The sequence below is a fragment of the Phyllostomus discolor genome, chromosome 1, assembly GCF_004126475.2.
Source record: "Phyllostomus discolor isolate MPI-MPIP mPhyDis1 chromosome 1, mPhyDis1.pri.v3, whole genome shotgun sequence".
In the NCBI taxonomy this organism is placed as follows: domain Eukaryota; kingdom Metazoa; phylum Chordata; class Mammalia; order Chiroptera; family Phyllostomidae; genus Phyllostomus; species Phyllostomus discolor.
Genome location: NC_040903.2, coordinates 148,060,044 through 148,086,594, shown reverse-complemented (window position 1 = coordinate 148,086,594; position 26,551 = coordinate 148,060,044). Strand labels below are relative to the sequence as shown.

Sequence of the window (26,551 nt, the reverse complement as noted above, 5' to 3'; positions counted from 1 at the left end):
GTTTGTCTGATCTCTTGGGAAAGTGGACTCTCTAGAACATCCCCAGGTAAATGGCAGGATGCCTCAGCAAGCAGGTAGATGGCAGGTGTCGGAACCTTACTTCTTGAGCACCCTCCATGAGTCGAACGGGGGATGCAAGGGCTTCCTGGGATCCTGGGCATTACTGGATCAAAAATAAGACATGGCTAGGCCCTGGAGACACCAGTTACTTTGATCAGCAGAGAAGTCACAGTCAACAGTGCTGTCAGATGGCATCCCAGTGCCAAACTGTGTGGCCACATGACAAGTGCTGTAGGAGCCCGTAGGAGAGGAGAGGAGAGCAGATGTCACCAGGGGAGGCTCGCAGTCTGAGAAGGTGATGCTTCTGAGGCTTGCACACCTGGAGGGGCCGATTTTCACCCAAGAGTCGGGTTTGGGGTCTCATTTGTCTGTGATCACCCATCTCCCTCCTGAAATTTTCTGTCAGCATTCTGTCCACCCCCTTCCTAGTTAGAAACCAGCCCGGTATAGGACTGTGCAGTCTCATGTGGCATCTGAGGATGACTGGGGTTCTTGTTTGATGTCTGTTTCCTTCAAAGGAAAGATATTCCAGGAACTCTAACTAGTTGGCAATATTTTTGGAAGCCTCTTCTTAGCTGTGTATGTACTCTCCATCTTTCCTATGAAAAAGTCTTGGAACAAACTGGAAGTAAGGAGAAAATTTGTTTTTCCAAAATGTTCACAGTTTGCCAGAGTTGAACCTAAGACTCTCTGAAGCCAGACTTTCCAGAAAGACCTCATGATGGATTCTTTTCCTTGACACTTCCTACTTCTCCCTGCAGATTGCTTTTCCAAAGATGGTCGCTAGCTGTTGCCGCTTCCTCTGCTATTTCTGTCGAATTAGCCGGCAGAATCAGAAGGCCATGTTCGAGCATCTAAGTTACCTGTTGGAGAATAGCAGTGTTGGCCTAGGTATGTCCTGTTATAACTTCCACATTTGGGCTCGGAGGTGACATGCCCCCTGCTGACCACTTAATTAGGAGGTAAAAGGAAAGAAGCCACATGCATCCTATGGGATATTTTTTTTTAAATACAAAAAGGCCCCTGCCTGGTCTAAAAACAGGTGGAATAATGACACCATCTCTCTGCTCCCCAGCCTAATTAGCGATGTTGCTCCCAACCAGCACCCATGACAGGTTTGTGTTGGCACAGTCACACGGTTTTAGTTCATCTCTCTTGGGACCACATATATAAAATGCTGCCTGAAATTCCAGATATAGTCTGGGCCCACTCCCCTGCCCGTGGGGCAGTGCTAATGAGACCAAGGTCAGCGATCCAGACCTTTCTTGGCAGGCTGGCTGCAGCCTGTCCCATTGGCCAACCAGCCAGCACTGTCCGTAGCTGCGGGGCGGACTAGCCAGAGCAATGTGGACAAACAGTGTCAGCCTATCACCATCACAAGGAAAGCAACAGGATACATAGGCCCCATTAACTGCTCTGAAGGGAATTGGAATAAACTTGTGGAAGATGCAGAAACACACGGAAATCTGAAATCTGATAGCTCAGGTTTCCTATTTATCGAATGCCACCTCAGGCTACCAAACCTTTTTGTAAAATGCCACCTGGAGGCTTTCTTAATTCTAGCCTAAGGCGCTGACAAAGGGAAGCCACAGTGGCCTGATAACTGTATGAGCTAATGCTGTTTGAGGCTATTTTTAAATCCTGGGTGGTGGCCCCAGAAGCAGCCAAGTCCTTTGAGTTTAGTTATTCAATGACATCTGAGTCTTTAAAGTGATCATCAAAAGGGAACCCCAGGAAGTTTCATGGTAGAAAAGCACTTGAAAATTCGTGGTCCCAGCTGCTCCTGTGAAGTGATATTCCTACTTGATGCATGTTCACAATCAGTAATGAGTTCTATGATGGGCTGGGGGAAGGGAGAGGACAGCAAGGGGGCAGTCCCCTCAGAGAACCTCAACGTGAACCAGGTTTAGGGTGTTTGCTGCCCTCACCTGGCCAGTTGTGTGCACTACAGTCTCAGTTCAACAAGGGGAGGTTTGTTGGTCCTGTTCTCGCCCCTCCTTTCCTCCTTTCTCCTTTTTTCCTCCTTCCTCAGCCTCTCCATCAATGAGGGGATCCACTCCACTGGATGTGGCAGCTTCCTCAGTGATGGACAACAATGAGTTAGCACTGGGCTTAGAGGAACCAGACCTCGAGAAGGTAACGGCCCTGAGGAGGCAACGTGCTTGCTCTTTCCTGCCCGTAGTGTGGCCAGGCCCAGCAAGTGAATGCAGACCAGAGGATCTGTGGCCTGAAGCAGGGACTTGGGAAAATCTGTGAAGGGGATGATGAGGTTTGCTGCAGCTTGCAAGTGGTTCCAGCAGCTTAGCTTTGTCTAGGCCAGAGTCAGAAAATTTCCCAAGTTTGGTTCCGGGGAGAGGAGAATGGACCAGTAAATGCTGCTGTTCTTCCTTCTGTTGATCATGACAGAAATTAGGTTCCTTCAGATTAAATAACAGCAAACACACACACACGCCCAAACTTGGGCACTTATTTTAGTGGCCAGTGAAGTGCCTCGTACCGTACCTGTAATCCCAAAAACTCTGCCTTCATTCCTGCCTTTATTGATGTTTTCCCTGACATTTTAAAGGCCAGATCAAATCTAAGCTCCAAACAGAATAGTATCCTTACTACTTTAAGAAAGAAAAGTACGATGATAGTTTTTTACTGAATTTTGGCTTAGATTCATTATTCTTGCAAAAGGACTTCAAGTATTTGACATCAGTGAATATGTGATTCATTTGATGAACATTTATTGAGCACCTAACATGTGCCAGATCCTGGGGATTTTTCTCTTTTTTATTAAATTTATTGGGGTGACATTGGTTAAAAACCCTAGAGGTTAAAAAACAAAAGGACACCACTCCTGACCGTGTGGCTTTCACAGCACGGTGCGTTCTTCTCTTCTCCCCGCACGCAGGAAATATCAAAGGCTAAATCAGAGCAACAACTGCGTTTCAAGAAAATGTCTATCTGCCAGGCTCTTGCCTGACACCACCTAAAAGTAGGCAGATTCTAATATTCCACATGGTCACAGAGCTGGGAGCTCATGGTGAGCGTCTGGTGACCTGGAAGCAAAGAGGGCACTACCAATCCTGGTCTGCAACTGGCTGTGGCCTCTTCACTGGCAACCCCAACCTTAACATCTCGGCTTCTCACTTTGGACAACTGTTGGGGATGCAGAACTTGAGTAGGGACCCCTGGTTAGTCAAGGGCCCACTGGGAGTCAGGCAGTAACTGCATTTTTGGTCTTGAAATACCATGGCCAAGTGCACATGGCCAGCCTAGATCCATGGCTATCTCCCCAGATGTACCCTACATATACCTATTTTTATTTTATTTTATTTTTTAAACCCTCACCCAAGAATATGTTTACTGATTTTAGAGAAAGAGGAAGGAGTAGAGAGAGAGAGAAACATTGATTTGAATTTGAGAAACATTGATGGGTTGCCTCCCATACATGCCTCAACCAGGGATTGAACCCACAACCATTTGGTGTATGGGACGACACTCCACCCAGCCAGGGCAGTAGGCCTATTTTTAAGTGGCAGCTCCCTCTTGCCAGTACTGGGAAAACCAGGGAATTAACAGCATACCGTGTTCTCATACATAACAGTGATTGTCAGTCTTGTGGATTGCTTGGAGACAAAACTGAAATGTAGGTTTGGGCTTCAAATCTACTAAAGTACTTGCTTTAAAAGTTTTGGGCTCTCTGTAGCTTTTAGGGAAATAAAAGCCCTTCAGGTCCCAGAATTTTGCTGTCCTTAGAGGATCTCATAAAGACCTTGGGCACTTACCTATGTACTGTTGGTGGCAGGTGGTGACTTACTTGGCAGGCTGTGGCCTACAGAGCTGCCCCATGCTTCTGGCCAAAGGATACCCTGACGTCGGCTGGAACCCCATTGAAGGGGAGCGGTACCTGTCCTTCCTGAGGTTTGCCGTCTTTGTGAACGGTGAGTGCCAAATGTTCTGTGCCTTTCAGATCTAGGGTGGCACAGTCATGGGTATATACAAGGAAAAGGAGATCCTTTGAATTGCTTTCTATTCATAAAAAGGATAGATTCTACAGATAGGTGGCAGCTGGCAGGAAAATCTCAGAAAATCAGGCCAGATAAGGATCAAGAGAATCATCAAGTGATTCTCTTAGGCAGAAGTGCTAAGTTCCAGTGCCAGATGCAGTGAGAAACTCATGGTGTGGGCTTCTCAGCCCTCTGTACCCCTTCTATCACTAAAAGAGGGGGGTTATTAACATCTCTTACCTGTTTCACAGAGTTAAATGCAGAGGTACCTCCAGATTCTTAGACTATTGGATGGATGGATGATGAATTAATTAACTACTGAAAATCAAGAATAACTGAATAGTTATATAAGACAGCTAAACTCCCTGGAAAAACAAATGCTATAGCAACCATAAATAATATTATTCTTAATGCAAGTCACCTCCCATTTCCAGTGAATTCCTAGCCTACAAAAATTCTGTAGTTCCCCTAGTATAATATGCTAAATATTGCATAAAATAAGTGGACTTCTTGCTTTCTTGAAAATGTAGCTTTCCTCCCAAGGTTCTGTTACAATACTAATCTACCTGTATTTACATTACAGTTAGGACTGCTGTTCCTCCTCCCAGTTTGGTGTTCCAGGCTAACAAATCCAGCTGGGCTAATTAAGTGATCACGAAAAGGAACTGCAGCTAACAAGCAATCATGACAGTTATTCTAAGTATGATAATTTACCTCAAAGTATATTGACATGATATACTGGCTGGAGCAAAGGCAAAAGCACACTGGGCTCAGGAAACACAGTGATCAACTGTTGGTCTGGCAGGAGTGTCCAACCTGCGATCCGTGGGCCACATGCAGCCCAGGATGGCTGTGAATGCAACCCAACACAAAATCATAAATTTACTTAAAATATTATGAGATTTTTTTGTGATTATGTGTCACAATGTATTTAACATGAGGCCCAAGACAGCTCTTCTTCCTCCAGTGTGGCCCAGAGACGCCAAAAGGTTGGACACCACTGGGCCTAGAGGATGAGTGGATACGTAGATAACTCTAGTAAAGGATAAGATTTGAAAGATAGGTAGGCAGCTATCGTGGGGAAAACCAAAATGCCAACCTGGAAAGTCTAGTCTTGATTCATTGCGCAGAAAACTGGGAGATCTTTTTAATAAAAGAGAGACTGATAGGAACCACTGGGAATTTCTGTGCCCAGGTTATGCTAACAGGTTTCTTCATTATAATGGTGATAGCAATTGAGTGTAGAAGATACATTTGAATGAAATTACAGAGATGGAATGTACAGAACCGGGTGGGAGTGCTGATTATGGTGGCTGGGCCTGGGTATATTGAGAGAAGGAAACTGAATTCACATTGAAGCTTAGCAAGGTAAGGGTAGGGAGAAAGAAATCAAGAAATGAGAAGAGAAAATGGTTTGAGATGGACAATAGTGAGCTTGGTTTGGTTCAGGCTGTGTTGATTTTGCAGTGTGTAACCCCGAAACAGAGATGCCCCTCATTGGGTTTAGAGGACAGAGATCAATGGTCCAACAGTTTGGGACTGGATAGACATGCAGATCATCTGTAGGTGAAGTAGAGGGAGTAGACCGTCATGGGGAAAAGCATGAAAAAGGGAGAGATGCAGAGTATGAGAAAGAGAAGGTTAGACTCGTGTGGAACAAGTGACTGTGGCACAGCAGAGCGATGTGGAAGAGTTTGGGCTGGACAGTGGAGGACCTTGGGTTCAAACATAGCTCTATTGTTTACAAGCTTTGTGAATTTAGGCAAGTTATTAAAACTTTCCTAGCCCCAGTTTTTTAATTCACTATATAAAATAGAGATAATAATAGTACATAGCTCACAGAGTTGTTGAAAGGCTTAAAAAGAAATAATCATGGCTGAAATAATCGTGGTAAACTTTGATTAGCACAGTGCCAGAATCACAGCCCGCATTTGTGATAGTTGTCACTGTTCATAATTCTGACAAGAGTATTAGGGCATTAGAAATGGGGAGACCCCAATCAATAGATCCCTCCAGATCTCAAAGCCTTTTATAAGTCTTTATGTATGAGAGGCAATTGAAAAGAACTTCCCAGCCATGCTTGTCACCTCTGCTCAGCAGTGAAAGATAAAAGTGCAGTGGGTGATTATGGGAGATGGTGGGAATGGTCATGGCAGTTGATGATGGTGGGGGTAGGGGCGGGGGTAGTGGATGGCAATGGCGGGTAATGATGGGTGGTGACAGGTGGAGGTGGTGGGCAATGGTGAGTGATGGTGGGGGTGGTGATGGTGGGGGTGGTGATGGTGGTGCTTAGCGATGATATTGATAGTGGATCTGATGGTTGAGTCGTAGACATAGATCGTGGTATATGCCAGTCGTGTGGTAGACAGTTGTAGTGGGTTGTTGAAGTGACCATGGTAGGTGGTAGTGAGTGATTATGTGATGGAATGGTGACAGTGGGTCATGAGGGTGATTGAGTAATGATAAGAGGTTAAACTTACTGAGCATTAACCACATGCCAGGTGCTGTTCAGAGTGCTTTTAAGTGTATTCACTTACGTAATACAAAAATCCAGTGAAGTAGGCACACTTATCTTTCTCATTGCATAGAGAAAGTACCTTGCCCAGCATCACACAGCGTGTAGGATATAAAGCTAGGATTTGAACTGGAGAAGTCTGGCTCCAGGGACTGAACATCAGTCAGATCATTATGCAGTTCTGTCCCAGTAGCACTGTCTCCCTAGCAAACAAGGAAAAACAGCATTGTTTTCCTTTGAGCTTGCTAAAAACTGAGGCATTATTAAATTACTGAGTGGTACTAATGCTTTTTTAAATGCATTTTTAAAAGCCAAATCAAAAGCTCTTGCTCTATCAAAATAACAGAATTGGAAATTCATTTCTAACATTATTTTACTAGTCTTTCTTAATATTTATATTAAATCTCCTTAAACAAGATTTGTCTTTAAAAGAACTTCTTAAAGTATATAATTTTCTCTACTTTGTTTTTATTAGCTTGCCGGAAGCCTTGGGGTGTGTTTAACTGTGAGAGTAATGAAATTCAGCAGCTTCTATTTACTCTGCTGTTGCAAATTCCATAATCACTTTGGGAGTCTGATTAATCCCTTCCTAATACACATTCCAAGAAGTAAAAGATTGCATACCAGTCCCCAAGAAGAAGGGAAAACTTCTTGTCTGTGCTTCCTTTGAGTCCGTGGAGTGTTTCCATGATGTCTTCCCCTGGCAACAGACTTGGCTGTGAGAAGCACAGGATCTCCTAGCTTTGCTGAATTTCTCTAGGCAGCTATACCATTGGTGGCCACAAGTTGGGCACCCACAATATGACATGCGAAAGTTATATGAGACTCTGCAAGAACTGACAAGAGACATGCTCTAGAAGTTCTACTCTGATGTCACTTATAAGTTAAAGCAGGAAACAGAGAAAACTTAAGTTGAATTATCAGAAACATTATGGAATAATAACTAAAAATTGTCACCAATGACACCGGCCAGCAGAGTGACACTCATGTGACTGTTGGCCTGCCAGAAATGATGGTTCTCATTGGAACATGGTATAATGGATCTGGGACTGCCTGGGCAAGAAGGCAAGTGTTGAATGACATCTCGAAGAGAGAAATGGACATCATTTAGCAGAGTAATATGGAGTGAGCCTACTGATTAGCTTTTGAGCTGGGAGACATAAATCTTTTAGGATATGTCAACTAGATCACAATAAAGCTAGAAAGAGTCTTTTGGGTCAAAAAAACAAAGTAGCAAATTAGCTTTGAAGGGCATAGTCTGTATAGATGAGTAAAGGAATCAGCTGGTTCATTTCTGTTCATGTATTCATGTTTTTAGAGTCAGAAAGGATATGATAACCATTTCTCAGTATGCTTGGTACTGAAGACCTGGAATGGTTATAAGTAAAATACACAATGTTGTTCTTATTCTCAAATTTACAATACAGTTGGAAAGATTAGGCAAGCTTTCAAAAAAATTAACCAATGGTAAAATGTTTAAATAATAGTTGGAGGCAATTATGAGTAACAGTGTTGTACTCAGGAGACACTCAGGCTAGGGTGGCAAGGGGAGAAGGCAGAACAGGGGATATATTTGAGATATGGCCAGTAGGGATCAGTTGTTTAACTTCTGTGTCACACCTTCTCACCAATTAAAAGGTGACTGCATGTGCAGTCTCCTCTTCCCCACCTTCCTCACTCTGCCCCTGGGCCTCTTGAATCTCTATGACTGAGAAGATGAAGAAAATCAGTCAGTGGGGTCGGATAAAGGTTCACAGAGACAAAGGCAAGGAAATGGGCCTCCATCTGTAAAACCTCACAGGGAAACAGCGCCAAAATAACTTACTCAAACAAGCCAATGGCCAACCATGCCCAGGGCACCAAAACCAGGAAGCCGGCGCCTGGGGGAAAGCACGCTGGGCCCTGTTCTTTTCATGCTCAGTGAGCTGTGCAGCAGCCTTCCCCACAGCTCCCATCAGGCCCAGCAGCAGTGCTGGCTGAGCAGCTTGGTAGTGAGCTCCAACATCCAAAACCCACATGTAGAGAAATTCTTTATCAGTCATTTTATTGATAAGGATGGTAAATGAAGTCTGATACCGAAGTAATATGGTGGATTTTAGCTGAAATAGTAAAACTGAGCAAAATTGCTTCATCAACATTGTTCACACGAAATGGCAGTATTATATGAGCCTGGTGCTCACAAATTAATTTCCATCAACTCAATGAGAATGCCCATATTTAACAGGTGGATTCCACTCTCTCAGAGCAGACCTCCCAAGACACTTTCATATCTCCCTAGTTTTACTTCACTTATTTCAGGAAAATCCATAGGGGCCCAACATTCTAGACACATGGGCAAAATTATAGCACAATTCTGGGATTAAATAGCAGTCTGCAGAATTCTTAGGTTCCCGTGCCAGTGCACCCTGCAGGATTTTCACTGAGTCCCTTGACTTCAAGTTCCACGTGCATGAGGATCATCCCCAACGTGAGCATTTCCACCCTTTACCTCCTCCCAAGCCGCGGACTTGTATACCCAGGGGCCTACTTTGTATTTCCATCTGGCGGTTGAACAAGCACCTCAAATTTTGTACATATCATGGCTGAATGTATAATTATCTACCCCAAACCTGTTCTTCTCATAGATTCTCCATCTCTCTTAACTATCACAATTTTGCAGATAATTCAAATGAAATCTTAAGTGGCATCCTTGATTCAACCTTTTCCCTTTTCCTTGAATTCAATTCATCAAAAATTCTGTTGATTCAGTGTCTCAAAGATACCTGAAATCCAGCAACTTCTCTCCATCTCTGCTGGCCACATCCTGCTCCAAGCCAGCATTGTTTTCCACCCGGACCACTACAGATGCATAGGAATTGGTTTCCCGCTTCTGCTCTCACCCCTGCATCAGTCAGGCTCTGTGGCACAACATATAACCTCGTAACCTCACTGGTGTGTTACCTGAAGCATGAGATTTTTGCTCACAATCTGTAAGTTGGCTGGGAAGCTCTGCTGCAGGTTTGTGCATCTGCTGAATGGGCCCTGTCCCACTCATCGCATCCTACTGTTCAGGCCTAACTCTCTTCTGCACTACTTGCCCACCGTTCCTGGATCAGCAACTGGAGTGTAATACTGGCCCAGTGAAGGGTTGGATTCATAACCAAGCGTGCAAATAACCCCTGATTTTCTCTGTTTTGTCACAGTAATTTATTGACACATGTTCAATTCCCTTCCCAGGCACTAAGGAGGGGATTTTATATCTAAAGCACTTTCACTAACTTATTTATACAAGTTCTCTACCACCATATTAAAATTGGCACTTAACCAAAGAAAGGTATTGACTCTTGGCCATCACCTCTGCTTTGTGATTCTCTAAATTAACTAAATGAGAGTATCTCTAGACTCATTCATTCTGGGCCCCACAGTGCTCTCCCTTATTGCACTGGGACTTCATTGAGGATATGTTCATTTCCTTAGGACTAATTGAAATCTGAGAAATCAGACTCTTATAAACAGAGGCTAATAATTGACCGGGTAATGCAATGATGCATAGTCCCCCCTGGCTTTCCCTGCAGTCCTTTCAACCCTCCATCTTGACTTGCAATATAATACATTCATGTATTCAAAAAATATTTTGGTTTTTTAAGTATATTTTATTAATTATGCAATTACAGTTCCATTTTTTTTCTCCCCTTTATTCCCTTCACCCTGTACCTCCCCTCCTACCAGCATTACCCTCTCCTTAGTTCATGTCCATGGTCGTACATAAAGTTCTTTGGCTTCTCCATTTCCTATACTATTCTTAACCTCCCCCTGTCTGTTTTGTACCTACCATTTATGTTCCTTATTCCCTCTCCCTTTGCCCCCATTCTCCCACCTCCCCCGCCCTGCTGATAACCCTCCATGTGATCTCTATTTCTGTGAATCTGTTCCTGTTCTTGTTGTTTGCTTAATTTGTTTTTGTTTTTGTTTTTTTAGGTTTAGTTGTTGATAGTTATGAGTTTGTTGTCATTTTACTGTTCATAGTTTTGATCTTCCTCTTTTTCTTAGATAAGTCCCTTTAACATTTCATATAATAAGGGCTTGATGATGATGAACTCCTTTAACTTGGTCTTATCTGGGAAGCACTTTATCTTCCCTTCCATTCTAAATGAAAGCTTTGCTGGATAGAATAATCTTGGATGTAGGTCCTTGCCTTTCGTGACTTTGAATACTTCTTTCCAGCCCCTTCTTGCCTGCAAGGTTTCTTTGGAGAAATCAGCTGATAGTCTCATGGGAACTCCTTTGCAGGTAACTGTCTCCTTTTCTCTTGCTGCTTTTAAGATTCTCTCCTTCTCTTTAATCTTGGCTACTGTAATTATGATGTGCCTTGGTGTGTGCTTCTTTGGGTCCAAATTGTTTGGGACTCTCTGAACTTCCTGAACTTCCTAGAAGTCTATTTCCTTTGCCAGACTGGGGAAGTTCTTCTTCATTATGTTTTCAAATAAGTTTTCCATTTCTCACTCTTTCTCTTTTCCTTCTAGCACCCCTGTGCTTCAGAAGTTGGAACATTTAAAGTGTCCTGGAGATTCCTAAGGCTCTCCTCCTTTCTTTGAATTCCTGTTTCTTCATTCTGTTCTGGTTTATTTCTTTCTTCTGCTCCAAAGCATTGATTTGAGTCCTGGTTTCCTCCCTTCCCTGTTGGTTCCCTGTATATTTTTCCTTATTTCATTTTGCATGGCCTTTACTTTTTCCTCTATTTTGTGATCATACTCAACCATTTCTGTGAGCATTATGATTACCAGTGTTTTGAACTCTGCATCTGATAGGTTGGCTATCTCTTTGTCACTTAGTTGTTTTCCTGGAGTTTTGATCTGTTCTTTCATTTGGGCCATATTTCTTCTTGCAACACGTTATGTTGTAAGGGGCAGAGCCTTAGGTATTCACCAGGGCAGAGCAACCCATGTAGCTGTGCTGTGGTGCTGTATGTGGGGGAGGAGACCAAGAGAGAACAGTGCCACTTGCTGGGCTCTTGGTATCTTTCAGCCATTTCCCTCGCTACCCACAAGCAAATTGGGTCCTTCTGGTGCTGATTCCAGGGTGGGCATATTTGTGTACATTCTAGGACCTTGTGTGTCTCTCCAGTGAACTCTCCTGTGAGGATGGGAGTTTCCCCCACCCTCCCAACTCCCATAGCTCTTAACAACCAAAGGTTTTGAGGTTTTCTTTTCCCTTGCTGGATCCCTGGATTGTGCAGTCTGTCTCACTCCCCAGTTTTTCCTCCCAGTTTGTCTGTATGCAAATGTGGGACTGCCAGCCACCACCTTGCCTCATGTCCTCTCTGCCCCAGCTACCCGTCTCCACCCCTCCTACCTGTCTGAATAAATGTTTATTCTTCAACTGCTTGGTTGCTAGACTTCCATATAGTTTGATTTTCTGGCAGTTCTTGTTATTTTTTGTTTTTAAATTTGTTGTTGTCCTTCTTTTGGTTGTGCGAGGAGCAAAATGTATCTACTTACACCTCCATCTTGGCAGGAAGCCCCCAAAAAATGTTTTTGAATACCTGTTATATGCCACATATTAACAAGATGCTCAAACATGTGGAGATAGATAATTTGGACATAATCCCATGTTCTTTTTAAACATACAGTCTAGTGAGAAAAACTGGCACAAACTGATACAAACAATTAATTAATTATACTTGAGTTCTGTGCTTCAGGGAAGAGGACAGGGTTTGAGAGGACCAGGTCCTCTGGGGCTTCCAAATTCAAAGTTGTTCTGAAGGATGAAATGGAGTGACCCAGGTCAAGGGTTGATTGCAAGGGAATGGAGAGCACAGGAACATTTCAGGTAAAGAACCTTAAAACAAGGATGGTAGTGAGAATATAGAGGGTAAGGAAAGTGATGGGCTGACGGTAATATCATTGTATCTATAATAATCATCCTTGTGGTGAGAGTGATTTCTTCAGGGTAAAATGAGCAATCAGTCCATTTCCATCCAAATTCTCCAGAATGTGGAAAGAAGATAGTAATGTGAAGACAGTGTCGAGAGCCTTTGAAGAAAGTCACTGTAAACATTCACACTGTTGTGAAGCTCTGTTCATTTTGGAACTCAAGCAAAAGCATTGTTGTAAGCCCTTGGGCAAAACTAATCTACCTCAGATCTCTCTCTCCCTTGTAAAATGCCCCTCAGGGTCAATCTTCAGCTTCCCTGCAGTGGCTTTGGTTGGCAGTCCAGGCTGCTGAGCTACAGGTAATTAAGAAGAGAATGTTCTCTCTCTTTTCTAATCATGCCATTCTCTGCACCTTGTGAAGCCTTTGGAAATTGTCTTCCATGGTCCTCTCTGTAATTAGCAGCAGCGGTTGCACTTTCGTTCATTCTCTTGCAGGTTGCCCTCTGCGTCCCCCACAATTCAGTAATCAAGGAATGGTTTCCTGGGTCAGCTGGTAGAGCCAGCCTAATTAGCTTAGATCTGAACCTGAGATTCAGACCAAATAAGGCTAATGTGGCAAATGAATTTCAACAGTTTAGAGCTCACAGTCTGGTCTTTCAAATTCTGTTGCACATTGTGGTCCATGTCCCATCAAACTCCACGATGCTGGTGACTGTCGGAAGAGCTGAGCTGAAGTCAGCATGCTGGTGAAGACTGGCTGACCCACCAGGAAGGGTCTCCATCCTGACAACTAAAAGAGTACAGTATTTAAATAAGCTGACTAACGGGAATTTTCCCACTAATTTTAACACAGAAAATTTCAGTTTTAGCTTCATTATTCTTAAAATTAAAAATGACAACTGAGGAGGTAGAGGTATGTGTTCCTTCATAATTTTGTGGACCAAAGATCATTAAAAGCAGTGAACTATGAGTTTATCTATGACTAAGAATATTTGCTTTCAAGTATATTGAGTCTCCTGGTGTTCTCTAAGTGCTCCTCCTGTGATTAAACTTTATCAAATATAGATGTTAGTTCCAACTAATAGGAAAGCGTGGCCTTAGGATTTCTCACCATCACTTTACTCGAGCTTTTCTACAAATTGCACAATGTCACTCACTCTCTCCTTGGTTTCTGCCTGTGTTGGTGCTTTCCGCCATACCATTATTATAATTCTTTTACCCTTCTGGCACCTCGTGAGGACCTTTCTCACATGGATTCCCATCTGATAAAAACAAATTCCTTTCTTGATGTTACTCATTGAATGAAACTTGAAACAAAACTTCTTTACAAAAATTTTAGCCTCCTAAAGGAGTGAACTATAAAGCAGTGAATGCACACTGATGGGTTTAAATTTAGTTAGTGAAACCTTTTCTGAATCAAGTCACACAATTCTAAAACTTAAAGAGGTATATATTTACAATCTTGAATTTTATTTGAAATGCAAAACATTGAATGATTTTAAGGGGAAAAAAAAAAAAGGATGTCAGCAAGCCAACCTCGGGAACAGGAAAGTTGCAGCAGGGACATAGGGCAGGCTTTCAAGGGCTGTGAGACCCATCAAATGTGTACAAGTATGGAAAGCTGCACATGGTGAGGAACTGAGGCCTCCTGCCTACATACACATGAGCAAGCGTGGAAGCTGATACTCCATGTCCAGTCAGGGCCTCTGAAGACTGCAACATGGGCCTGCATCTTGGCCAGCATCTCACAGGATTCCTCTAGCCAGGACCACCTCACTTAGTCACTCCAATATTCCTGACCTACAGAAACTGTAAGATAACAAATACTATTGTTTTAGCCTGCTAAGTTTCAAGATATTTTTTATGCAACATTAAGTAATTAATACAACAGCGCATCAGGGTGTAACCTCTATTATGGAGCTCAATTCTCCAAGAAATATCTACTAATGATTTTATAGAAGAGTTTTTCTTCAGGCTTCATCCAAGCACAACATCAAAAAGTCTTGTCTTTGAGTATTGCCAAGAGATAAATTCTCAGACACAAATTCATATTGTATTTGAGACAGAAGATGTGTTTTATGAAGTTGTTTGACAGCTGTCAAACTGCTTTTGACTCTAACTATCAGCCCTGAGAGGCATTGGCTGTTCCTTTCTATATGTGACAGTTTCATTGCTTAATCATGTCTTCAGGAAATGAGTCCCTATCTTAGTTGCCTGCAGCTCCTCCAAAGAAAAATACCAGCAGAATATAATTCTCCAACCTTTAGCTTCTTATAGTGCTATTTTTAGTATCAGTGTAACCAAGGCAACCTGACCAAGTAGATTTTTACCATGGAAAACTGGTTTCAGGAACGCTCGGCGGTCTATCCACACGAACTTGGCTGTTCTGGGGCAGGTGCTAGACTGGGAGACCAGCTCAGGAGCCCACATGTCACTTCTCCGCAGGGTAACTGAGGCGCATCAGCTGCAGTTACCATTTTACCTCCTCTCAAAGAAGGAAGGAAATCCCTGTTACCTGACCCTTACAGGGTCAACAAATATATAAAGTTCTTTTATTTTCTGAGTCACTGGTGAATTAATCAGTAGTTAGTGATAGACTGGGTACTGTATTTCTTGGCCTCTGAGGACCTAAAGAAATAGTGAAATACTCTGAATAGCACAAAATCCTGAACTTAAAAGCAGGATTCTGTTCTATATTGGTTCATTGGAATACTTCGAATAAACAACTTCTGACCTAATCTTTCAAAACCTACCTTTCTTTCTGTATTATAGCCTAACCTTAAAAATGTGTGGCAAGCTCAGTCAATTACTGTTCTCCCAGCCTCATCAATTAGAAATAAATTCTCGGGCTCTGGCTGGTGTGGCTCAGTGGATTGAGCACTGGCCTGTGAATCAAAAGGTCACAGGTTCAATTCACAGTCAGGCACATGCCTGGGCTGTGGGCCAGGTGCCCAGTTGCGGGGGGTGGGGGACAGGGGCCGGGGGGCAGGGGACGGGGAGGAGTGATATATCTCTCACATGATGTTTGAGGATGTTTGAGGCAGCCAATGTTTCTCTCACACATTGATGTTTCTCTCCCTTTCTTCCCCTCTCTCTAATAAATACATAAAATCTTCTCTAAAAAATTCTAGGGCTGTCCTTTCTAATGAGAAGGAAATAACTCTTTTCCTCAGGTGAAAGTGTGGAAGAAAATGCTAGTGTCGTGGTCAAGCTGCTCATCAGACGCCCAGAGTGCTTTGGTCCGGCCCTGAGGGGTGAAGGGGGGAATGGCCTGTTGGCCGCCATGCAGGGAGCCATCAGGATCTCAGAGAACCCAGCCCTCGACCTCCCCTCGCAGGGATACAAGAGAGAAGTGTAAGTGAACGGAATCGCCTTTGGCACAGATACAGTTGGTGAGCGCCCAGATATTGTCAATGAATGAATGATTAAAGATGTGCCAGTAACTGCCCCCTGGTAGAGAAAGCATAGGTTCTTTACAGTGACAACATTTTAAATCATTTTGTCAAGCACATTGTTGTCCTCACTCTCTATTGCCTTCACCCACTTCCATTTTTCTTACTCCACTGAGACCAACTGGCAAACCAAGAAGTTTGGCAAGCTCTTTTAGCCAACACGGCCCCTCCCGGCCCCCACACAGCATCACCACAGGAGGGAGCTGTAGAGCAGCTAAAAGGCCTGAATGGCCAAGGTTACAGTCCTTGTCTCACTCAGCTCTATTCCCTTCAGTATTCTAAACCTCAGTGTCTTATCTCACACCTCACTTTTAATCCTTCCTCTTCTGAAAGTATTTTGATTTGATTCTTTAGGTAAAGAAGAGAACTGCAGAATGTGAAAAATGACAGCATCACTAATCTTGGTATTTAAAGGTTAAGGAGATGGTGCATTGGCAGATTGCCTTGTGACTTTCTTTTCACTACGTTTTATGACCCTTCCCCTTTCTGTAACCAGAGCCTCTAGATTAGACCTCACAATCTTGAGAATGGCTATAACTCAGCAGAGAGAACTCTCCAGTAGTTGGTGGGGTTTGTTTGTTTGTTTGTTTGTTTCTTGGCCATTTGTTCTGGCAGGTGACCTACTAGAGCTAGAAAGAACGTAAGGTGTCTCTACTTCCTCATGTTATGTAAGAAAAAATTGAAGCCCAGGGTTATATAGCTTGTTAGCAACAGAACGAGAATGTGGATGTAGCCCTCCTGACTCCTTGTCCAATGTGCTTTCCATGTATGTTCAGGGAGGAAAGGGGAATGAATGGTAGGAACTATGGGGATTATGGTTCCTCTCCATGAGTATATATGGTCTGAACACTCAGCTAATGTCAGTAAATGTGCTGTAAAGTTCTTGGGACCCTAGGAATGTCATGAGCAAGTATTTGGGCCCTTTGGACTGGGTGACTGGAACCACCTGGTTGGCTCCTGGAGGGAAGAGAGGTGTCCACGGGAAAGAGTGCATGATGCCCAGGATGAGCAGAGCATTTCCAGATCGAGCAGCTCGCCAGGCTCCCTCACACCTCCTTGTGTTGGTTCTTTCTCAGCAGCATGGAGGACGGTGAAGACGAAGAAGAGATCGTGCACATGGGCAACGCAATTATGTCATTTTATTCAGCTCTTATAGATCTGCTGGGCCGCTGTGCTCCTGAAATGCACGTAAGTACTTGACTTCTCAGAGTGCAGCTTTGCGGAGCTTGATCTGAAAACCCTGTAGATTTCCTGAATGTAATTTCTTCTTCTGTCTGGTACTTGCTGACATGCCTTTCTCTCAGTTCCTTTTAGCTCCCATTAGAAGTAGTTTCCGTCTCTGGTACCTGATTCTGCAGCTTTTTAAGGAATGTACACACATTCCTTACATGCCGTTGGGTCGGCTGTGACTCCTGGTGACCCATGGCTGAGAGATAGATGTCCACAGTGTCCTGTTCAGTAGCCCTGCGCAACTCCTGTAAACTCAGACCTGTGGCTTCTTTATGGAGTCAGTCCATCTCATATCTGGTCGTCCTCTTTCCCTCTGCCTCCAGTTTCCCCCGCATTGTTGTCTTTTCCAAAGAGCCCTGCCTGCCACGATGTGCTCAACGTGGGACTAGAGAGCGGCTCCTGGGCAAACCCCTGTGTGGTGTGGTTTCCCTGTGACACCAGTTGGGCATCCCCTCCATATATCCTGTTTCAGATGCCCCCCCCCAAAAAAATTATGGGCCATATGCCTCAATTTGGTCAAAAGGTGACCAACTTGATTCTTTTTTTTTATGACTGTATCCCTTTTTTAATTTTTCAGTTATAGTTTACATTCAGTATTATTTTGTATTTGTTTCAAGTATATAACATAGTGGTTAGACAATCATATACTTTACAAAGTATTCCCCTTGATATTTCAAGTACCCACCATGCACTATACATAGTTATTATAATATTAGTGCCTACGTTCCCTGTGCTGTACTTTACATCCCCATGCCTGTTCCATAACTACCAATCCTCACTTCTCAATCCCTTCACCTTTTTCACCCATCCCTCCAACACTCCTCCCCTCTGGCAACCGTCATACTGTTCTCTGTATCTGTGAGTCTGTTTCTGTTTTCCAAATTGATTCTTGATTGTGGACATCAGGCTACTCGTATAGAAAATCCTTTTTTCTTGACGACCATGTTTTTAAGCACCAGAAAAATAGTTTCTTTCCATGGTTGATGTTTATTCCTAGAGGTTAGCTTTCTAGACATGCCAAAAAGGATGCTTCTATTTTTATGGGATGTCTTCCCAGACTTCCTCTTTTGACCTTAAAAGTTGTAGGGTTTTTTCCTCTTCCCTTTTTTACCTCTCCTGGGGCCTGAGAGAAAGTGACCTTATTTCATATAATGTCTTACATCATGAGTGAAAGAGGAAAGAACTGCTTCTTACCTGATAACAGAAAAAATAGCCTTTTAATTTTTTTTAAAAATCTTGGTAATTGTTGAAAGAACTGCTTGATTTGCTTATTCAAGGCTCTGGCACCTGCCTGCCTCTCCGTGCAGGGCTCATGGAATTGGAATTGTTACAGAGCATCTCCCAAAAGCACTTACAAAGTGGATTAGGTTGATGTAGACTGTAGTAACTGGTTTTTGTAAAACTGGGTGTTTGGTCACTGCTAAGTTAACAGTAGATGTGTTATTTTTTTAATGCTGATGAAAAACAGCACCCATTAAAGTAGTGGCTTTCAAACTTTTTTACCAAAATAATTTATTTTGACCATAGTAAGAAACATAATTTACATTGTCACCTAATATACATATATTCCAGAAACAAAATTTATCTTTACTACAGGTATTGCACTGCAATTTTTTCTCTTCTCTAGTAATCTATTTCATGCTCTTTAAAGTGCTCACAACCCACTAACTTGATTTTCCAGCCCTCTGATTGGTCCTGACCTGTAGTTTAGGGCACCTCATTAAAGCCTCCACTCCTACCTCTCTTCCAGTACGTCATGGGTCTTGCCTAATACACAGTGTAGCCTGTTTACAAATCCATCAAAAAATGTTTAGGAAAACTGTTCCAACACGGAAGAATCTAGATGAAAAGTATGTGGTTAGTAGAAAGTCTAAATCTTGATAAGGGAAGCTGATCCTTAGACTTCTATTTTCTACTATGACAAACCAGCGTTTCCCACATGGGCTCATCTTCTGTTTCTGTGTCTTAAACAAATAAAGGAAGCTTGAAAGGGAGCCAGGGAAATACTAGGGTGTTCTGCTGTCTTCAGGGTGTGACGTCAGTTCCCCTGCTCACCCGTCATCACTTCAGAAAGCAAGTTACAGTCTGCTCATTCTCAGGAAGACGTCAGCGTGGGATGGCTAAGCCATCAGAGCCCCATCTGGGAAGGGGTTTCTTCTCCCTACTGCTCCTCTGGTCTGACACTCTACACACATACACACACACCTTCTCAGACCCCCTCTCCGGGCTCTGGCTCTGTGAGTGGTGGTAGGAGGGGAGATGCCATCATCAGTGATGGCTGGCCCTCTACACACAGGAATGAGAGGTGGCAGCTGGGTGAGTGTACAGCGTTCTTTCCCTGAGGCCTCTGAGCGTCATATCCCAGCATGCCCTGCAGCTGACCTGAGGTCGTTTCAATTCTGAGCTCCTGGCACTTCAGTTCTCTGCTGTGTCCTATGCCTAGAAGCATGCTTGTTGCCCCCATGTACAGGAGGTTGTGCACCTGTACATGCTGATTGGCCCACTCATGGCTGTATGGTCCATGTCATCCACCCCAGAATAACTCCACTGAGATTCTCAGTTTCTCTAGGACATAGGCGGCAAACACAAGTCCTGAGGGCCAAATCTGGTCCTCCACCTTGTTTTATCCAGCCTGGCACCTTGTTTCTACCCAGCGGCAGTGCCGAGCTCCTTGCCTCTAGTTAAGGAATAGCTACATTTATCCAGTCCTAAAATTATATTCGGCCCTTTGAGGGCAACCACGAAACTGATGTGGCCCCCGGTGAAAATCAGTTGACATCCCTATTCTCTGACATTCTCTATACCCCTCTTGCCTACCTCCAGTCCCAGCACTAATCATCCTTTTAGGAAACTAAAATGCCTAAGTCTTTCTATATTTAGTGACATTCCAGACTCTGGAATTGTGGCCACATTGTCAACACTCCTGTCTTGGCCACGGAGAGCTCCCTGTATTGCAGTCACACCAAGAATTACCCACAGGCACCACATTTACTGCTGAGACTTGATACCATAACTGCATGACCATTGTAATCCCAGCAAAGGAATCAAGTGACCTCCCTGGACAGTTATTCCCTCAACAGCACCTCTTCCAGGAAATCAAGAGAAAGCCCTCCCTTTCCTCTGTAGTCATAAGTGTCCATCACAATTAGAGACATTTAGAAGTGTCCCCAGCCCTGAAAGAATTCGTTCGCTGCTGCGAGAGGTTTGGAGGTGGGGTGGAACCGGGGTATGGGAACTTCCTTTATCTTTTTTTCCAACCCTGCGTTGCAGCTTATCCAGACAGGAAAAGGCGAAGCTATCCGGATCAGGTCAATCCTACGCTCCCTGGTCCCCACTGAGGACTTGGTTGGAATCATCAGCATCCCCTTGAAACTGCCCTCACTGAACAAAGGTAAGAGAAGCAGCTCGGGCCAAGTGTGGCCAGTCCCTGCTGGGGCCATTCGGTCAGGGCCAGGACTCTGTCAACCAGTGCCAGCGGAGTCCTCCTTCCAAGCCCCTACTTGCAGGGCAGGAAAGGTCTTGCTCTCTTTCTGGTGATGAGTCCTTTCCTTCTGGCTCCACCTGGCCTCTCTCTCCTCTGCTCCCCAGTGTTAAAGACTGGCGTACCCTACATCCCATATATACGGACAGACAGTCCAGGCCTCCCAGTCCTCCAACACTCTCGTCCTCTAGGAGGAGGCTGATGGAATGGGACCAAGGAAAGCTCTCAGCATGGCCTTCCTTCTTTGCCTGTGTGTCCCTGAGATTGTGTAGCCACCTGGGGCAACAGTAGGGCCCCACACAGGCTCCCTTCGGCCACAGTCCTGTGTACCTCATGGCTGTGGATCATAAGCGGATTTTCCCCAGTGCTACCTGTGACATCTGGCAACAATCAGTGTTAACTTTGTGCAACTTATACCCTCCCAGGAGCATTCAGTTTCTCTGCCTAACTCCACCTGCTGTCCATACAGTTTCATCTAGGCAGGTGGAGGAATTGAAAAGATAGCGTGACTCTCACTGTTAGTGTTTCCCGAACTGGTGTTCTGTGGAACATTTTTGTGGAAGATATTCATTGGTGTACAGGGGTTTGGAATCAAGTAAGTTTGAGAAATGCTGTGGAATGTATCACATTTTTTCTAGCCATATTGAGATATAACTGATGTATAACATGTATGTTTAAAGTGTGCAATGTGATGATTTGATGCACTTATATATTGCAAAACATTTAACACATTAAGGTTAGTTAACATCTCCTTCACTTCATGTAATTACTATTTTTTGTTCTTATGGTGAGAACATTTACGTTCTACTCTCATAGCAACTTCAAGCATACAATACAGTATTAACTATAGTCCCTGTGCTGTACATCACATCCCTAGAACTTGAAAGCAAAAGTTTCTAACTGTTTGACCAACGTCTCCCCATCTCCCTGACCTTCCCCAGTCCCTGGTAACTGTCACTCTACTCTGTTTCCATGAGCACAGTGTTTTAGAGTCCACATGTAGGTGAGGTCACACAGTATTTGTCTGCTCTGTCTGACCCATGTCACTTAGCATAATGCCCCCCAAATCCTTCCATACTGTTGCAACTGACAGGATTTCCTTCTTTTTTATGGCTCAGTATTCCATTGTGTGTGTGTCACATTTTCTTTATCTACTCATCCATCAGCAAATACTTGGATTGTTTCCATGTCTTGGCTGTTGTAAATAATGCCACCATGGACATAGGGGTGCAGATATCTCTTCAAGATAATAATTTTATTTCCTTTAATATATACCCAGAAGTGGAATCATATGATAGTTTTATTTTTAATTCTTTGAGCAACCTCCATACTGTTTTCCACGCTGGCTGTGCCAGTCTGCATTCCACCAACAGTGCTCCCCTTTTCTCCATGTCCTCGCCAGCATGTGTCAGCCCTTGTCTCTTTGGTAATGTCCATTTATAAGTATGAGATGATATCTCATGGTTTTGATTTGCACCTCCCTGGTGGTTTGTGGTGTTGACACCTTTTCCTGTACCTGGGGGTGGTTTTTGTGTCTTCTTTGGAAGAATGTCTATCGGGTCTTTTGCTGATTTTTAATGGAATTATTTGCTTTTCGCTATTGCATTGTATGAGTTCCTTACATTTTTTTGGATATTAACATATTGTCAGGTACATGGCCTGCAAATGTTTTCTCCTATTATATAGGTTGCCTTTTCATTTTCTTGATTATTCCTATGCAGAAGGGTTTTTAAAATTATTTTCATGGAGTCCCACCTGTTGATTTTTGCTTTTATCACTTGTGCTTTTGATGTCAAAGTGAAAAAGTCATCACCAAGATCAATGTCAAGGAGCTTAAGCCTATGTTTTCTTCTAGGAGATTTACATTCTTGTTTCCTTAATCAATTTTGAGTTAATTTTTTTGAATGGTGTAAGATAAGGGTTAATTTTATTTTTCTGCATATGAATATCAATTTTTCCAACACCATTTATTGACGAGACTATCCTTATCCTTTCTCCATTGAGTATTCTTGGCTTCTTTGTCAAATATTTCTTGACTGTATATGTATAGCTTTATTTCTGGGCTCTCAATTCTGTTCCATTGATCTATGTGTTTGTTTTTATACCAATTGTGTACTGTTTTGATTGCTCTAGTTTTTTATAATATAGTTCAAAATCAGGAAGTGTGATGTCTCCAGCTTTGTCCTTTTTCAAGATTGCTTTGGCCATTCAGGGTCTTTTGGCATACCATACGAATTTTAGGATTGTTTTTTCTATTTTTGTGACATTGGAATTTTGTACAAATTGCATGGAATATATAGATTGCTTTGGGTATTTGGACACTTAAATAATATATTAACTCTTTAGATCCATGAACACAAGATTTCTTTCCATTTATTCATGTCTTTCATCAGTGTCTTATAGTTTTGGTATATAAATATTTCACTTCCTTGGTTAAATTTATTTCTAGGTATTTTGATGCTCTTGTAAATATGATTGTTTTATTTCTTTTCCATATAGTTCATTGTTAGATTATAGAAACACAGCTGATTTTTGCATGTTCACTTTGTATCCTGAGACTTTACTGAATTTGCTTACTTGTTCTAACAATTTTTGGTGGGAACAAGATCATGTCATCATCAAACAGAGACAATTTTACTTTTCCTTTTAAATTTGGGTGCTTTTTATTTCTTTTTATCTAATTGCACTGACTAGGATTTCCAGTACTGTGTTGAATAGGAATGGTAAAAGTGGGCACCCTGTATTAACCTTGATCTTAGAGGGAAGTTTTCAGGCTTTCAACACTGAGAATGTTAGTTGTGGGTTTGTTTATATGGCCTTTATTTTGTTGACATATGTTTCTTCTCTATGTAATTTATTGAGAGTCTTTATCATGAAAAGATGTTGAATTTTGTCAAATACTTTTTTGTAACTCTTTAAGTGAGCACATGATTTTTGTCTTTCATGCTATTAATGATTCATCACATTTATTGATTTGTGTCTAATGAACCATCCTGGCATCCCAGGGATAAATCCCACTTGATCATGGTGCATGATCCTTTTAATGTGCTGTTGAATTTGGTGAGCTAGTATTTTGTTCAGAAATTTTGCAGGTACGGTTGACCCTTGAACAAGATAGGGTTGAGCTGCCTGGATCTATTTATACATGGATTTTTCCAATAAATATATAGTTGGCCCTCTGTGTCCATGGGCTTTGCACCCACAGGTTCAACTACCATGGGCCAAAGACATTTTCTGATTCACAGTTGGAAATCTGTGGGTGGGGAGGGCTGACTGCATGCATTGTTACATATCATTTTATGTAAGGTACTCCAGTATATGCAGATTTTGGTATACTTGACTCCCTTATATCTATGGGATTCCTAGAGAAAATTCCCTACAGATACCAAGAGACACCTTCAGCTAAGGCTTAAGGGAGTCAGAAGTTATTGTGGACTTTCAACTGTGTGGTGATATTGCACCCCTGCTCCCTGCATTGTTCAAGGATCAACTGTATATTTATCAGTAATATTGGCCTATAGTTTTTCTTTTTGTGTAGTGTCCTTACCTGGCTTTGGTATGAGGGTACTGCTGGCCTCATAAAATGAGATTGGGAGTGTTCCCTCCTCTTCAGCTTTTTGGGAGAGTTTGAGAAGGATTGGTGTGAATTCTTTAAATATTTGTTGGAATTTACCCATGAAGTCATCTGGTTCTAGCCTTTTCATATTGGGAGGGTTTTGATTGCTGATTTAATTTCCTTACTCATTATTGGTCTATTCAGGTTTTCTACTTATTCATGATTCATTCTCAGTGGATTGTATGCTTCTAGAAAGTTATCCATTTCTCCTAGGTTGTCCAATTTGTTGGACATTGTAGTCTCTCCTGATCTAATGTGATATCAGTTTAATGTCTCTTCTTTCATCTCTAATTTTCCTTATTGAGTGATCTTTCTTTTGCTTGGTAAGCTGCAGTTTTTAAATTTTGTTTATCTTTTCAAAAATCCACTGTTTTATTGATCATTTTTATTGATTTTATATTCTGTATTTCATTTGTTTCTGCTCTGGTCTTGGTTATTTTCCTTCTTTACAATATTCTTGACCTGACTGTACACTTAACTTTACCAGTGTGCTATATATTTTTATAGGTTTTTATGTTGTTAATTGGCATCCTTTCATTTCAGCTTGAAGAACTTCCTTCAGCATTTCTTATAAAGAAGGCCTAGTAATGATGATTTCCCTCGGCTTTGTTTGGGAAAGTATTCTCTTGCCTTTATCTCTGAATGAAAACTTTGTTGGTGCAAGTATTCTTGGTTGACAGTTTTTCTCCTTCATAACTGCATGCATAACCCCACTCTCTCCTGGCCTGCCGGTTTCTGCTGAGAAAGGTGCTAATAGTCTTATAGCGGGGTTCCCTTGTATGAGAAAATTTTTTTTCTTAATGCTTTTAAAATTCTTTCTTTGTCTTTGATTTTAGATAGTTTTGTTATATTTGATCTTAGAGAAGATCATTTAGGATTGAAATTTGGGGGTGACCTGTTACCTTCATAAATTGGATGTTCATACATCTCCCCAGGTTTGAGAAGTTCTCAGTGATCGTTTCTTTAGGTTTCTACTTCTTTTTCCTCTCTTCCGCTCTGAGACTCCAGTGATGTGTGGATTGTTTCTCTTTATGGTGTCCCATTAGTCCCATAGTCTTTCTTCATTCCTTTTTATTATTCTTTCTTTTTCTTCCTCTTACTGGATAATTTCAAATGTTCTTTGAGTTTGCTGATTTTTCTGCTTGTTTTGGTGTGCTGTTGAAGTGTTCTGTTGAATTCTTCCATTCAGTCATTATATTCTTCAGTTTCAAAATTTCTATTTGCTTTTACACTGTCATATCTCCTATGTCTTTGTTGAACTTGTTTTGTTCTCATATTGTTTTCCTGATTTCATTAAATTGTTTTTCAGTGTTCTTTTGTAGCTCTCCGAGCATCTTTAAAATAATTATTTGGAACTGTCAGGCAATTCATGTATCTTCACTTTTTTAGGGTCAGTCACTACAAGTTTACTGTGTCCCTACTGTGGTGTCATGTGTCTTTTTGTGACACCTGTGGCCTTGAATAGGTATACACACATTTCCAGATGGTGTGGACTGACTTTGGCAAGGAAAGACCTTCCCCTGTGGGTGGGGCATGTTGGGGTGTGCTATGACCCCAGGTCTAGTGAAGCAAGGGGCCAAGTGCAGGGGTGTGTAGCAGCTTTGGGCTTGGGGGGAGAGGTGATGTTATCTCAGGGCCATAGGAGTCTACAACATTGACAACTGTGTGGTCCTTGGCAAGAGCTGCCAGGAATCCTCAGTCACTGCAAAAGTTGTTCAGGTCCTTAGCAGGCCTCCAGGTCTGGCAACTAGGTCCCAGGGCAGGCAGTGGGGGTGGTCAGAGCCAGTAGTATACACAGACTCAGCTGCAGGGACCAACTACAGGTGCCTGTATAACGGCACAGGCCAATTGCATACACGTACATAGTGACAATGGCCAGGGCCAGCAGCAAGGCCAAGGGCTACCTGGAGGTGCAGTAGCAGCTGTGGGAACCCTGGCTGTCAGCCTGCTTTTCTGTGACTTCCAAGTCTTGCCACAGGTGCACAGCAGCAGGGGCCAGTGACAAGATGCTGGCCAGTGGTATACAAGTTCACCACTGAATGTGCTAGCTACAGGTGAGTTCAGACAGGGCTGGAGCAGGCCCCACAAGCAGCTCTGGGGTCCCTGGCTGTCGGTATACACTGCCATGGTGGCAGGGCCTCACCACAATGCACGGCAATAAAGGCCAGGGGTGGGAGTCTGTTCCCCAGTGCACATATGGTGACGGGTGTCCAAGGCAGGGGTCTAAGCTGGCATCTTGAACTTACACAGCTGCAGAGGCTGCCAGTGGAAATCCTGAGTTCCAGCAGTGAGGGTGATGGGAGTGCACAGAGACTCAGGCATCCGGGCATCTGCAAACATGAAAAACCTG

General features: G+C 42.8%; 1 protein-coding gene across 1 annotated transcript in view; it reads left to right on the top strand.

Annotated features, from left to right (window-relative positions):
* The window catches only part of RYR3 (ryanodine receptor 3), a 502,054-nt gene that overhangs the window by 362,717 nt on the left and 112,786 nt on the right, over positions 1-26,551 (top strand). Inside the window, 6 exon segments of the mRNA XM_036031373.1 lie at positions 822-951; positions 2,093-2,196; positions 3,854-3,989; positions 15,596-15,776; positions 16,951-17,062; positions 20,375-20,495. Of these exon segments, the coding sequence (XP_035887266.1) occupies positions 822-951; positions 2,093-2,196; positions 3,854-3,989; positions 15,596-15,776; positions 16,951-17,062; positions 20,375-20,495 (784 nt within the window).